Below are 14,417 nucleotides of genomic sequence, written 5' to 3' on the forward strand. Positions count from 1 at the left end.
AACCAAAAGCAAGCAAAGGCCAAAGATGAATATAAACAATGGGAGAAGATTACATAAGTGGTAACAAGATTCATAATAATACTACATTAGTAATAATATTAACAGATGAATCCAACGGTTCTTGTTCCAGACTCCAAATTGTATAAGGCTACATACGTTTTTTTATTAGGTAACCTCCAGAAAACCTGTTTTACAAATGATAGCTCAATCTACTACAGCTATAAATAAGGTATAACTAAAGCAAATGATATCTCAAACCACAAAACTTGATGGTTAAGAATGATTAAGCAAAAGAACAGATTAATATATACAAGCATGCTAAGAATTGCCCAGAGAAGGAAGAAATTACGAGACCCAAGTGTCAGCGTGGACCAAGCTTTGGTGATCAAGTTTGTCAGTTGGCAACAAATGGCTTGCTTTGCTTGCTAAACTGCTCATCTTTAAACGAGGGCTTTAAATCCTCTGAAACTGCTATAAGTACATCACAAAAAAAATGGAAAAAAATTGGTAAGTATCAGATTACTGCAAGAATTCAACTAAGGTTTATATGAATGACAAGTTTTCAATGATTGTTTCTTCTTTGATATAAGAAGCGATTCATTGATAAACATGGATAAAGCTATATAACATGACTTCTTTGATAGATATTATTTTAAAAAAAGAAAGCAAACTTTTTCGTTGATAAAATGAAAAGAGACTAATGCTCAAAGTACAAGAAACGAATACAAAGAGAAGAAAATGACTAAGCAGGAGAACTAAAAACAATCCAGCAGATAGAACGTGAAGAGGCTTGAAACCAAGCTGAAATAAAACAAGCAAACCAAGGAAAAGACTTATCATGCAAAAACCATTGAACTCTTTCAAACCAAAGCTTTAGTAGAAGAACTTGAACGCCAACTAAGATTGAGAAAATCCACACTAAAAGGAGATTATGGCCTTTTTCATGTTGTGATTGATGTTCTTAATGGATATCAAGGGTGTCACAAGATAGGATAGGAAGAAATGGCGTTCATTCTACTCAATGCAGCTCCTAGGCACTATTTTCTTTTGTTCTAGGAAAGAGTCTTTTAGGGGGTGTTTGGAGCATTAATTGGTTATCATAATCCGGGATTATTGTAGTTTATAGGTTATAATAATTTGTGTATGGGGTTGCAGACTATTTTAATCTAGTTTATAATAGTTTAGATTTTGGGTTCAGACTATTTTAGCCAGGGTAAGAAATACTAAACACTATAACAGAGAAAGAGAGAAGGGATGATTAGGAAATAGTAAACACTGTGGATTTAAACTATTCCTAACTAACGTAATGGTATCCAATAAGACACCTCGCTAAGCTTTTACGGGCAAAAATTTTGAAAGAAATCGGGTTTTCTGACCGTTTGTTGCTTTTAGGAGGACTGATCTTTTATTTCATTTAGATTTTTTTTATTTTCAATTGATTTGTTGACTCTAGTTCTGTTAGTTGTTTGTTTTTTTTTTTTTTTTTTTTTTTTTTTAAGTTCAAGGCACGCTACAGAACACAACAAGAATATGGAATATTTGTGGTAATGAAGGAAAAAAGGAAATTTCCAACTAGTATTTAAGAGTTTTTTCATAAAACAAAATAATATAAAATAAAAAGACGGCTTCAACGCAGATTGATTTGTGTGTGCACTTGCACCAAGGCACCTCTGTGTGCGTTGGCGAGGGTGCCTCACTTCAACCCATCACTATCCTGGGAGCTGCACCTACCTAGAGAGACACTTTTCACACATCTAAGAAGCACAAACATAAACACAAAACACAAATACGACACGGGTACAATGATACATCTGCTCTAACACTTGTAAGGTATAAGAAATAGACGTAATTATTAATATTTGGAAAACCTTAAAAAATTATAAGAGCAAAAACCATTGCATTATATATATTTAAATGAATACATTTTTTAATAAGCACGTCCTAAAGTTTTTAAGATGATGTGTCATTGTGTTGGTTCGTGTTTGTCCTAAGCCAACCGGCAAAAAGTTGAAACTAACACAAATTAGGAATCTCATCATTATTAGTTAGGAAAGGAACCAAAACCGTCAAAAAAATGTAGATGTTATAAAATTAGAAGGATGATCTTACCCTTAAAGAATCGATGGAAGCACAAATGATGGACAAGCACGAGATTTCAGCTTAAAGTAAAGTGAAATCTACTCTTGCAGCCTCAACCGATTAAAAAACACCAGGAAATGAAATTCAGGAGCCCAATAAACAAATCCAACGACAGGTCCCCCTTTGATGTACTGCAGAAAGGCATATAGATTAGAGATAAAAGCTCGGTAACAGATGGAACAACATCACCCAAATATATATCACAGGGGTTGATTGAGCAATCACAAAGTTAAAATAAACAGAGAACTCCAAACCTTCCCATCAAGAATAACAAGTTCACCATCAACCCATCGAGGATTGCGAAAACCTGGCTCAGCTAGCCTCCCTTGTCCTTTATATCTAGCAACCTAAACCAAAGATGCCACAAAACCATTCAGTATTGAGAGGAGTCAGAGGAGGATAAAATTGGAGCAGATAAGGATAGCGATTTTAGTAATAGTTGATAAAGAATAAAATTTACCACTCCAAATTCTTCAGGAATGATCCCTTTATGAGGAAGCTGGTATCTTTTTCCAACCTTTGCCCGAAATGCCACCTGGAAAACCACGACCATCCCATCAATACACTCCACAGGATTTTGGATGGAAAGTCAAAGTAAACAAATTTCTAAACAGGTATTCAAATATTTGGAGGCAAACTAAATGGCTTTTGTTTACAAAAATGTCAGAGCTGGGAAGTGAGCAATTGCCTTTCCAGCTGGCACATATGGATCCCCAATAACTTTCCAGGCTTCTACATATTCATAAAATTCAAGCTTTGAAGCCTCCTTATCCCCTCCTCCATCCTCTTGCCATCGACCAAATCTGCGTCTTAGATGAATAATTTCTGATGTATATATTCCATGTGCCCCTATGTACAGTCCTGAAAAAGAATGAATTCTCCATAATGCCTCGACGTCAGCTTCTCTTGATACTTGAATGGAATAAGAATCATAGAAAAATAATAGTACATTACCATTTAGAGGATCTGAAGAAGTGGGAATTTCAATGCGATTGAAACTTGTGGATCCAGAAAGAGGTTGATAGTTCTGTGCCTGGCTGATGGATAGCTTTATTAACTCACTCAAATCTTTGAGTACCTGAAAAAACAAGTTCATAACGCACAAGAAAAAAGAGGGTCAAGGCGTGACTAAGCAAGACAAAAAAGTTTGGCACCTAAGAATTGCTAAACTGACCAACAACTACAACATTATCATGCAAGACCTTTTTTCTTTTTTTTATAACATGCAAAAATTTCAAACCAACCTTTAACGGTATCTTCTCTTTGCCAACGAATTTGGCTAAATCGAGCATAACATGGTCAATACTACTTTGACCTCGAGGCTTGGACTTTGAATTTAGTTCCTTTCCAAGGGAGTCCTGTTCGTTCACATCATTCTCAACTGAGAAAGAAAATGAAGAACGTCCCTTCTTTTCTAACTTTGCAGGCACTCTTAGTATATTTTTAGAAGAAAAACCGCCAGAAAGCTTCTGCACTAAACCACCAACAATGATTTTGACAGCAACTTCATTTCGTCCCTGATTTTCAAGGAAACCGTCATCAGCATCCAATTCAGCATCTCTCTCTTGGTGGTCATCCTTAATCTTATCTTCCACTTCCAAATCTTCAAAGTCACTATCTTTCTCACTTTCTCCATCCTCCTCATCTTCCTCTTCTTCATCTTCTTCCTCCTCGATTATTTGCTCAATCACCTTAGATATCACGTCTTTGTCAACCTTTTCTGGAGTTGACAGCTTCAAAACCTTGACCTTCACTCCAGGAATCATATCTCTCAAGATATTCTGGAAGACTGGAAATCCAACAGCTATATCAGAATCTTCATTCCTGATTTCACCATCTTCAGCTTCTTCACCGCCTATAATGAAAAGATCGTCTTTTTCTTCAATGGGGTCCAAGGGATTTAATACACTAGGTGAATCTAATCCTTTAGATGAACCATTTGAATGATCGGATAAAACTCCTTTCCGCTTCAAGTAGACAGCCTGAAACACCCCAAAAAAATACCTTGAGTAGCCAATTGTAGCCACTATAACATTTGAAAACAGATTCTAAATATTCAACTTAAAACTAACCTAATCATATGATGATAAAGAATATATGGCATAGACAATTATCAATCATTTGCAAAGAAGCATTTAAGAAATAACTTTTTTATGCAATTCCAAGCTTTCATTGAAAAAAAAAAAAAAAAATCCAATCAAGCAAAATAAGACCAAAAAGAAACATAGAACCTAACAACCCACACATCCCCATTAGACCTCTAAACCCTTAAGCCTAACAATAATCTATTGTTCGTCACAATCCAAAAACCCCACGAAATCGCACAAACCTCAACCAGCCACAAAAACACACAATTGAGAAATACTTGCATCAAGCTTATTATTAAGTCAGTTATGGAAAAACAAACACAATAGCATCAGAAAGAAGTCATAAGACTCAACCAACATTTCTGAGTTATGTTTTACATTTGTACGCACATAGATGCATGTGATTGGATCTGTTTGTTCATATCAAATCATCCTAGCAAAGTAGAAGCAGAATTAAAAGAAAATACTTTCCGAACACTAAATAAGCAATATTAAGGCAGGCCATGAGTGTAGCTCTAAGTATTTCTCTCTAGAAAGTGCAACTTTCTTTAGGGTGTTTCACTTAAGAAAAAGCATGTCATTTTCTTATCCCCGACTCTCCTTTTCTTTTCCCTTTTTTGAGAGATCTTGTTTTTTCTTTTTTCCTTTTTTTTCTTTTTAGGAGAAAAGGATACCACACTTTTCGTTAAGAGAATGAAAAGAAACTTAATGCTCCAAGATACAAGGGTAAGAAAAGTAGCTGTTAACACAGAAGTAAGACAAATATATAAGGAAAAAATAAAATTAATTAATGAGGAACAATAAAACTCTCCCAACTACGGTTAACGTCTTGAATGGAAAACCTTTTAAGTCTTTTGGTAAGAGAGCACCAAGAGGAAGTCTTTAAACAAGCTGATTCAAAAATTGCAACACACAGACAACATTTTCCCCGGAAAAATACACGGATTCTTCATAACTTTGAAAGAATAGCTTTGACTGCATTAGTCCAACAAAAATAAGCATTTAAGTTCAAACATGGACCACACAGAAGCTGCAAAACATTATCTCACGCACTTCATACGTAAAAACTCCATGAATACCAAAGATAAAAATAATTTGAGCCAGCACCATCGAGAATATGAACAAGAAAATATGACGGAGATAATCTCCATTTGCTCAATAAAGAGAGCAAACCGAAGGCATAAGATACTGTGAAGAGAGCAAGAATCAAAATAATATCTGAGTAGTTCCTAAAGAAGGATAAATGATATAAACAAGGAAATAAAAAGCAGAGGGGTCTACCCCCCACCATTTATCTTCCCAAAAGAAAGAGTTCGATTACAGAAATCCTCTCCAGAAACGGACAGAGTCTTTTGACAAGTGATAATATTGTATCTGAATTTTGTGACTTCTACTGTAAGCTATTCACTAAAAAAATCTGGTAACTGTTTCCTTTCTATTAATGTGGACTGGAGCCCTATTTCAACTGTCCAAGCAACAGATCTTGAATGTCCTTTTTCTGAAGTTGAGGTCTTCAGGGCTGGCTCTTCACTTGGGATGAAAAAATCACTTCGTCCTCATGGTTTTATAGCTGAATTCTTTAAATTTTTTTGGCCTGCTATGAAGGGAGATATTATGAATATGGTTCAAGATTTTTTTGATGCAGGAGTTATAAATGTCTCTTTAAATGAAACTTATTTTTGTCTCATCCCCAAGAAAATTGATTCCAAATTGGTTTCTGATTATTGGCCTATTAGCTTTATTCCTTGTGCATACAAGATTATTGCACGTGTTCCATCAAATCATTTGAAACAGGTTCTTCCTTCTACAATTGCTTTGAATCAACTTGCATTTATGGAAAATCCACAAATTCTGGATGCTTCTCTTATGGCAAATGAGTTGGTTGATGATTGGTTTCATAATAGGAAAGATGATGTGGTGTGGTTATTAAGCTTGATCTAGAAAAAGCTTTTGATACAGTGGATTGGGATTTTTTGGATGTTGTTCTTCAGACCAAAGGTTTCTGATAGTTTGGCAATCATGGATACAGAGTTGCATCTCTAGTGCCAATTTCTTTATCATTATCAATGGCAGACCTCGAGGTAAGATTATCCCTTCTCGTGGAATAAGGCAAGCCGATCCCCTCTCTCCTTTCCTATCCATCACAGTGGCTGACTGTCTGAGTCGTCTGTTAGACCATAGTTTGTCAAAGGAACTCATTGCAACACACCCTATTAGTGATTCCTCTTTTGCTCTAAGCCACTTACAATTTGCTGATGATACATTGCTTTTCTCTACTGCTGATCGACCTACTTTGACACATCTGTTTGAGGTTATTCATGTATTTTAACAAACCAGGGCTTTTCTATTAACTTCTCTAAGAGTGAGTTGTTGGGGATTAATCTATCTGAAGACAAATTGGAATAGATGTGAATACTTTTGGTTGCAAAAGGGGTCACTGGCCTGCTACTTATCTCAGTCTTCCCCTGGGAGGCAATTCTCATTCGTTGAGGTTTTGGCAACCTGTTGTTGAGGATACAGCAGAAGCTCCATAACTAGAAGTATACATATATCTCTAAGGGCAGGAGGCACACTCTCATACAGGCCACTCTTTCTAGCTTGCCTACATATTATCTCTCTTTTTGTGCTCCTGCTGATGTTGATTCGTGACTTTTTTTGGGAGGGTTCTCATGTTGTTGATGGAATGCATAATGTGAACTAGGAAACTACCCAGCATCCTAAATTATTGGGTGGCCTTGGATTAGGTAATTTCTGATGTTCTAATTCTGCCCTATTGGCCAAATGGATTTGATGGTTTTTACATGAACAGGATGCTTTGTGGAGGAAGGTTATTGTGGCTAAATATTACTCTCCTTCATGTATGTGGCTGTCTATTATTCGTAGTTATGCTAAATCCCTGTGGAGGCTTATCTGTCATACTATTGATCTGGTTGCTTCTCGTACTTAGTGTTGCCTTGGTACGGGTTCCACAATTTTTTTTTTTGGAAGGATCATTGGCTTAGTTGTGGTGTTCTCTATGTGGCTTTTCCTTGTTTGTTTCGGCTTGCTCATTTTCCCGATATTAAAGTGGTTGAGGTGTGGCTTGCAGAATCCGAGGCTTGGGACTTGCATCTTCATCATAATCTTAATGAGTCTGAAATACATGAGTGGGCTTATTTATCTCTATTGTTGTTCTCTGCCACATTTTGATTCTTGGAGCTGGATTATTGATTCCTCTTCTACGTTCTCTATGAAATCTCTCATGGATGATTTAATAGGTTCTATCAAGCCTCTTGCGAGGGATCTTTATTCTGTCATTTGGTTGAATCACTACCCTAAAGAAATTAAAATTTTCTTTTGGGAGCTTAGCCATGGTGCCATCAATACTATTGATCGTCTACAACGTCGTATGCCATATATGTCTCTCTCTCCATCGTGGTGTATTATGTGTCGAGCTCATGTTGAGTCCCCAGCTCATCTATTTATGCATTGTTCTTTTGCATCCCATTTCTGGCATAATATTTGGGATGCTTTTGGGTTGTCCATCGCCTATTCTAATAATATATTTGACATCCTTGACTCTCTTTTGGCAGGGCACCCTTTCATTGGCACAAAGAAAATGGCTTGGTTGGCCATTCCTCGAGCTTTCTTTTGGACTTTGTGGGGCGAGCATAATAAGCTTCTCTTTAGAGACTTTTTCTTTTCTTTTGATTCTTTTATTGATCTAGTTCTATCTACTGTTTTTTATTAGTGCAAAATTGGGCATCCTTTTAAGAACTTTAGTCTTTCTTATTTAGTTTCCAATTGGAAATCTTTTTGTAATCACCTTTAGGTGTTTGGGGTATTCCCTTATTTCATCAAATGTTTCTAATCTAAGAAAAAAAAATAGATATCCCTCCCGCCCCTAACGTCAACCTGAATAAACTCGTAAATGAGAGGGAAAATAGACACAATCGATTCTACGGGTTCTGGCAGAGCCTTTTAATCCATCATCATTCCACTCAATGGGATGAAGCCCATACTTGCTAACAATAACGATGTGCCAAAGGGTACCAACTTCATGATAGAATCACCATGGCCGTTTAGCCAACAAGGCAACATTTCTCTTCCTAACATGCCCAATACATAAACCCCACAAATCTAAAGGCCTAGAGACAACTTCCAATGCACGAAGTGCGAACCCTTCCCCTCATCCACCCCCTACCATAAGAAATCTCTCATAAGCTTCTCCATTTCCTTTCCAATTGAAGACAAGACTCTAAAATGAGACAAAAAGTAAACAGGATGCTACTCAGGACCGATTGAATCAGAGAAGAGTGAGTCCCAATTCCCAAATAGTAAGAGGGGAAGGCCCCAAACTCACAACCCATAAGATTAGCACAACTCTCAAGCTTGAAGGAGTTAAATTAATGCCCAAAAGTTGGAATTGGCGTCTGTTAATCCTGGGGCCTGAGATCATCTCAAAATCATTGGACCAACACACTAAGCCCCTTTCTAGTGCTGGTCCACCATGTAAATCAGTCACATTTTAAATAAACATGCTGTGTTAGTAATCTTATCAAAGAAAATTTTTATTTCTACGGTACATAATATTAGATGCTTTAAGATAGGTACCTGCTGTTTGTATTCACCCGTTTTGTTTACTCTAAAAAAAACCTCAAACAAGGGGACACCATCTGCAGCCGTAGCAAGCTGTCTGAGGAAGTTGAGAAACAAAAATCAATATTTTCTTTGCTGCAGCAGTAAATTAATAGAATGTCTTTAAGAACAAGGGTCATAGAGACTTTGCATAAAGCATTAGTTTTTCTTGCTGCAAAATAGCATTCAGGAAATAAAGTTCGATGCCCAATAACAAGATTAAAGGGTTCTATCAATCAAAGAACAATCAAACAAAAGAATTAATACACACCCTGACCAAAAGTTTGAAACATAAAAGCAAATAAAAAATATTTAGGCGAGCAGGTGTGGTTTTATAAAGGAGATGACCTCCTCTAGATAAAAGTTAACAAAAAACAAATGTATAATTGCCAAAAAAAGGAGCTGAGTGTTCTGCAATACAATCAAAGGACAAAATCATACCGAGGACTGTAACTTCTTGCAACATATCTTCCATGTTCAGCAGTTATTCGAATAATTAGACCACGAGGATTGTGATTGTCTTTTGAAGTGCCGGACCACCAGCCAACCTGAGAGAAAGAAACCAAACGGAGAAAATCAAAAATGTACGCAGTGATGCAAAACTTGTTTAAGTTTGTTAAGAAGAGCATCTAGATGTAATTACTCAATCATGAAAGCATCACGCATAAACAAAATTGGAAAAAGATCACCAGAAAAATCAAACTTCTCGCTCTTATATCTTAATTACAGAACTCAGTGACTCCTGTAAGAGGGTTCATGAGTTACTTTAAAGACCATAAAATAAAGAAGTAACAACCAGTTCCAGAGAAAAAAGACATGAACAAACAAGAAGTACAACCAGCTTGAGATACATGAACTTTTAAAATCGATTGACCAAAAATCTTTTAAGGCATATGCAAATTGCAAGGACCAAACGACTGAGTAGAGGGGATGGGGATGAACATATTACAGCAAGCACTTTATTTTGAAAATCTTTGAATATCTCACCAACCCGGCACCAGCATTGTCCCGGATGAAGGCTGCATCGCGGTATCGCTCCTCCGCTATAGCTCTCTATGACAGAAGAAAGAGGACGTGTAAGAAAAAGACAACTATATCAATGAAGCAACAAATAGTATACTTCTAGTTCTAGGTGGTCCAATCAAGTTCAATTACAAATCAAATTTCAGCTGACGAATACTTCTGGGTACGGTAAACTAATGAAAAATAGGTAACGAGAAGGATATTCAAAATTTCAAATAATGGAATTATGTTCCAGAGGAAAGTAAGAAATTTTCTAACATGAAGATAAGACATCGCTCTGCCAACAGTATCGTTTGTAGCCAAAGCCGCAATCGCCACCTTGAGCCTAGCAGCATCCTGATAATCCTCTGCATATACCGCATGACTTAAGCGCGACTGCGCAGGAAAAGAAAAAACGAAATGAAATCAGTTTTTCTACGATAACCCTTCAAAGGAATTCTTCTTTGTTCTTCTTGCCTTATTCTGTTTCAGCCTTCTCCCTAGCAATTTCACTCATTGCTCCATCCTTTTCTTCCTATTAAATTGCACTAAACTCTTTCTTCTTTTCCTAACTCTAATCATTTCAGAAGCTAAATTAGAACGATCCGAGAAAACTCACAAACTAGAACACATCAAACTCGAACAAATTACAGGGAAATCGAAATAGAAATACCTTAAGAAAAGAAACGAGTCGCTCCTGCTCGTCGACCTCATCAAAATGCTTGCGCCACCGATCCCAATCCCAGCTCCGATCATCGTCCACATCTTTCTCGTCGGCTCCACCTACACCCCGTCCCTGCAGAACCCCACCGTCGGGACGCGTGTCCTTAGAGCCATCGCTACGGTGGTTCACCAGAGAATCGAATTGTCTGAGGGCGGTTTGAAAGAGGTCCTGAAGTGCAGAGCCCCAACCCCATGGAAGGGAAGGTTCAGATGGAGAGGGAGAATCAGAGTTGTGGGAGTGGCAGATGGTATGGGATTGGGATGGCGGAGGAGGTGCAGTAGAAGAATATGGTTTCAGAAACGGAGTTGGGGAATGGAATTTGGGGGTGGAGAAGAAGAGCTGATGAGGGGTGGGTGGAGAAATGGAAGCCATGGATGGATGAGACAGTATTTTGTGGTGGTTTGTATGTAGCTTTTTCACAGAGAAGAATTTGAGATGAGAGGGAGTGAAAGGCTAGAAACTATGAGATGGGTGAGTGGAAAAATCGAAACTGGTAATACCCATTTTGTAACTTTGTGGTTCATCTGTGTATTTGTATGAAAGAGAGAGGATAAGGATGGTTTTGGGGAATGAAATTCCATATAAATTCTTCCTTTTTGTATGTGCTGATGCAATTCTTGACAAAATAGGAGATTTCTTTTCCTTCTATGAGAATTGTTTGACTCATCTCATCAAAGCCATATTTAGCTTTCATGTTCTATTAATGTGTATACTTATCAATTATACGTATTTAGTGATTAAAATAATCAAACTCTCTTTCTTCAATATTTTCAATAACTTTATCCATTGATAACCACCTTTGATGACCAATTCCTATGAAGACCATGACCAACTCCAACAATCACCTTCATTGACTATTTATGTGACTAACTCCGATGATCACTCTGACGATGAACTAAGTGGATAACTCAATTTTGACAAATACCACCTTTAGTGACTAGCTTTGACAATCACCTTCGACGACCAACTTCAATGGCTAACACCAACGAAAACCACTTTTGACCCCAATTTCGGCGCCGGCCACCTCTGATGACTAGCTACGACAACTATCACATTTGACAACAAGTTCATAGTGCTTAATAACCTTCTTTTATAGTTATTCGATATTAATAAAAGCACGTTCAATATAACAAATTAAATAAACTTGTTTATGAAAATACTTTTGAGACCAACTTGTGTAATATTTTGAAACTAAATAAAAATTAAACAAAGAAGTTTTTTTTCTTTCTTTTTCAAACTATTTTTCCTTTTTCTTCTTTTGCAGTTTAGTTCTTAAAAAAGTGAAATCAATGAAATTAAATAAATCCTCAAACTTATAAACGATAATTGTTAAGCTGGACTTCAAAACTGGTGTATGAACTATAGGAAATAATAGATAAAAATGTAGGAAAATGATTATTTTTCAGGTTTTTATCTAGTTTGTGGAAGAAGAAATAAATACTAATATAAACAAAAACATTAAAGGTATTGAGACATGAGTAACTAAACTCGTTACTTCTAGGGTATTAAAATTCACTTTGGGATTGATGTAGTGTTTATTGCATGTGTTTTGGATTGAATTGCTATTGAATGTGTTCCCTTTTTTCTATATTAATTAGCTTCAATCAGTTGGTTATTTCTTCTTGTTTATGTGCTAATTTCATTGCTTGAGAGACAAGAAATTAGGTAAATCTGAAAATTGGATTGTCGTCCTATCGTTTGATTATGCATGATAATGATAAGAAAATGAAATAAACCGATCATGAAGAGTAAGTAACGTCATGCTAATATTTTATTTAGAGAGCGATTGGAGTCAATGCTTGGTGGGAGAAAGGGTTGACCTTGAAAGAGGAAATCCCAAATGTTGGCTTCTAGGTTCACACAATTGATAGTAATTCGGTCCCTTGGTTTGAGTAACTAATATTATTAGTCCAACAATGGAATCAATGCCCTGGAATTGTTAATCTATTGAAATCCGTTTAATTTAAACTGTTAGATTAAGCTTAGAAACTTGCATGAAATTTGTGTCACCTAGATAAAATTGTCGAGTCATTGCAATAACTAAGTGAAATTGTGAAACCAATCTTCTGTGGATAATACTTAAACTCGAATCAGTTAACATATTATAATTTGAAATGTGTGCTTGCACTTATAAGAGGGCACCAAATTCATTCAATAGATACCTTTTAGTTTAGGTCAAAGGTTCATTTTCTACCTCGTAATTGATAAACTAAAAAAATATATATTTTAAAAAAATGACTTTGTTTGTGCGAGACATATGATATCAAATGTTTGATGTGACATGTATGGACCCGTCCTAATAGAATGAGAATTCTCGTTTAGGTGGAAAATGGGAGAGAAGGTGGAGAGCAAAAAAAAGAAAAGAAAAAAAACTCTAAAAGCTACAATGATAAACGAGCCAGATTTATTATGAGAAAGTTAGGGTCAAGCATAATTTAACTAAGTGCATATAAGGAAGTGATTTTGAAATGGTTAAAATCACTTTTGACATTTTTCAAAATCACTTGGAATAATGCTTATAATTATTCAAAGTCAATTATGCTGAAATGAAAATTGCATTTAAAAGTGTAAAATTAAATATTAAATTAATCTTGAGTGATTAAAGGCGTAATTTCAAATAGAGTGTTTGAGTTGAATTAAGTTGAGTTGGCAATAATTATATGTAGCTAATAATTGTTTGCCTCGATTTTGGGTGTAAAGTTGAGTTGGGTTAGTAATAATTGTCCGTGATTGGAGTGCAAAATTGGGTTGGATTGAGTTATTAGTAATTGATATAATTTTTTGCAACCTAAAACATCAAACTTTTTTATGTTTTTTTTTTTTAAAAAAAAATTTTGCTTAACTTTTTCTTCCCACCATTCAACGACACACATATTTTCCAAAAATTTTAACACTTATTTGAGATGTGAACTCAATAAATAAAAATATATTTTACAATTTTCTACATATAAATATTGTACTTATTGTAGACATAATACTATTGTTTATATCATAAATAACTCCACAACAAACTTTAACGGTCGCAGAACGTATGTGTTAAACTTGCACAAAAAAAATAGGGTTGTCATTAATGGTCAATTTACATGTTTACAAAAGGGAATAATAATAATAAATGTGACTAACAATGTGTTGATTTTATGCATACAAAAAAAAAAGTTTGTTCATTAAAAGAGTTAAGCTAGTCAATCCTACCAAGTATATACAAACAATACCTCTTCCTAGACTGTGATGAGGCTATTAAAAAGCATTCAGTCTTCTAGATGTCTGTAATAAGTAAGTTTATAAAGATGATCCCATCATCTTCAAGCAATCCCTCAATATTAAATTACTATAAAAGATGACTATCAAACACTATAAAGTAATAATTACAAATTTTTGTTTAAAAATACTTTTGCCAGTTATATTTTTTTTTGTTTGTCTTTTAGTACATGATCGATCTAGTTGGTCATTACTCATTCGAGTTATTCGTTGGAGATGAACATAGGAATTAGTGATTGGAGTTGATCGCCTGAGATGATCGTCAGAATTGGGCACTAGAAGTGATCATTGTTGAAACTAATCATCAAAGGTAATCTTCGCTAGATTTGGTCATATGGGATGAACATCGATGTTGGTCATCAAACGTGATTGTCACCGGAGTTAATCATTAAAGGTAGTCTTGGTTGAAATTGTCGTTGTTGGATCTCATAGTTGATCACCAAAATGTGGCAGTAGTTATCATCTGAGGTGATTGCGAAGGTAATCATTAAAGTTTGTCATTAGAGTATGATGATAGCAATGGTAATGGGTGGAATCAATTGAAAAACATTAGAGGAAGGATGAGTTGGTTAAAAATTTTAAATAACCAA

At 35.7% G+C, this 14,417-nt stretch overlaps 1 protein-coding gene across 2 annotated transcripts; it reads right to left on the minus strand.

The window, feature by feature from the left end:
- Nucleotides 1–54: 54 nt before the first annotated feature.
- EX1 (UvrB/UvrC domain protein (DUF3506)) lies at nt 55–11,225 on the minus strand. 2 transcript variants are annotated; one of them, XM_039031980.2, is made up of 12 exons: nt 10,519–11,225; nt 10,125–10,241; nt 9,831–9,896; nt 9,285–9,391; nt 8,820–8,901; nt 3,384–4,121; nt 3,094–3,217; nt 2,828–3,000; nt 2,600–2,674; nt 2,394–2,486; nt 2,110–2,270; nt 55–468 (listed from the first exon to the last, which is right to left on the minus strand). In XM_039031980.2, exons 1-11 carry the CDS (start codon nt 10,939–10,941, stop codon nt 2,178–2,180), a joined length of 2,091 nt encoding a protein of 696 aa, XP_038887908.1. In that variant the 5' UTR covers nt 10,942–11,225; the 3' UTR covers nt 55–468; nt 2,110–2,177. The 2 variants fall into 2 exon arrangements, with proteins under 2 accessions (XP_038887908.1, XP_038887909.1); XM_039031981.2 differs by having other exon boundaries at nt 55–471.
- Between the last annotated feature and the right edge of the window lie 3,192 nt (nt 11,226–14,417).

The sequence above is a fragment of the Benincasa hispida genome, chromosome 5, assembly GCF_027475165.1.
Source record: "Benincasa hispida cultivar pf3 chromosome 5, pf3_genome.v1.1, whole genome shotgun sequence".
NCBI classification, from domain to species: Eukaryota; Viridiplantae; Streptophyta; class Magnoliopsida; order Cucurbitales; family Cucurbitaceae; genus Benincasa; species Benincasa hispida.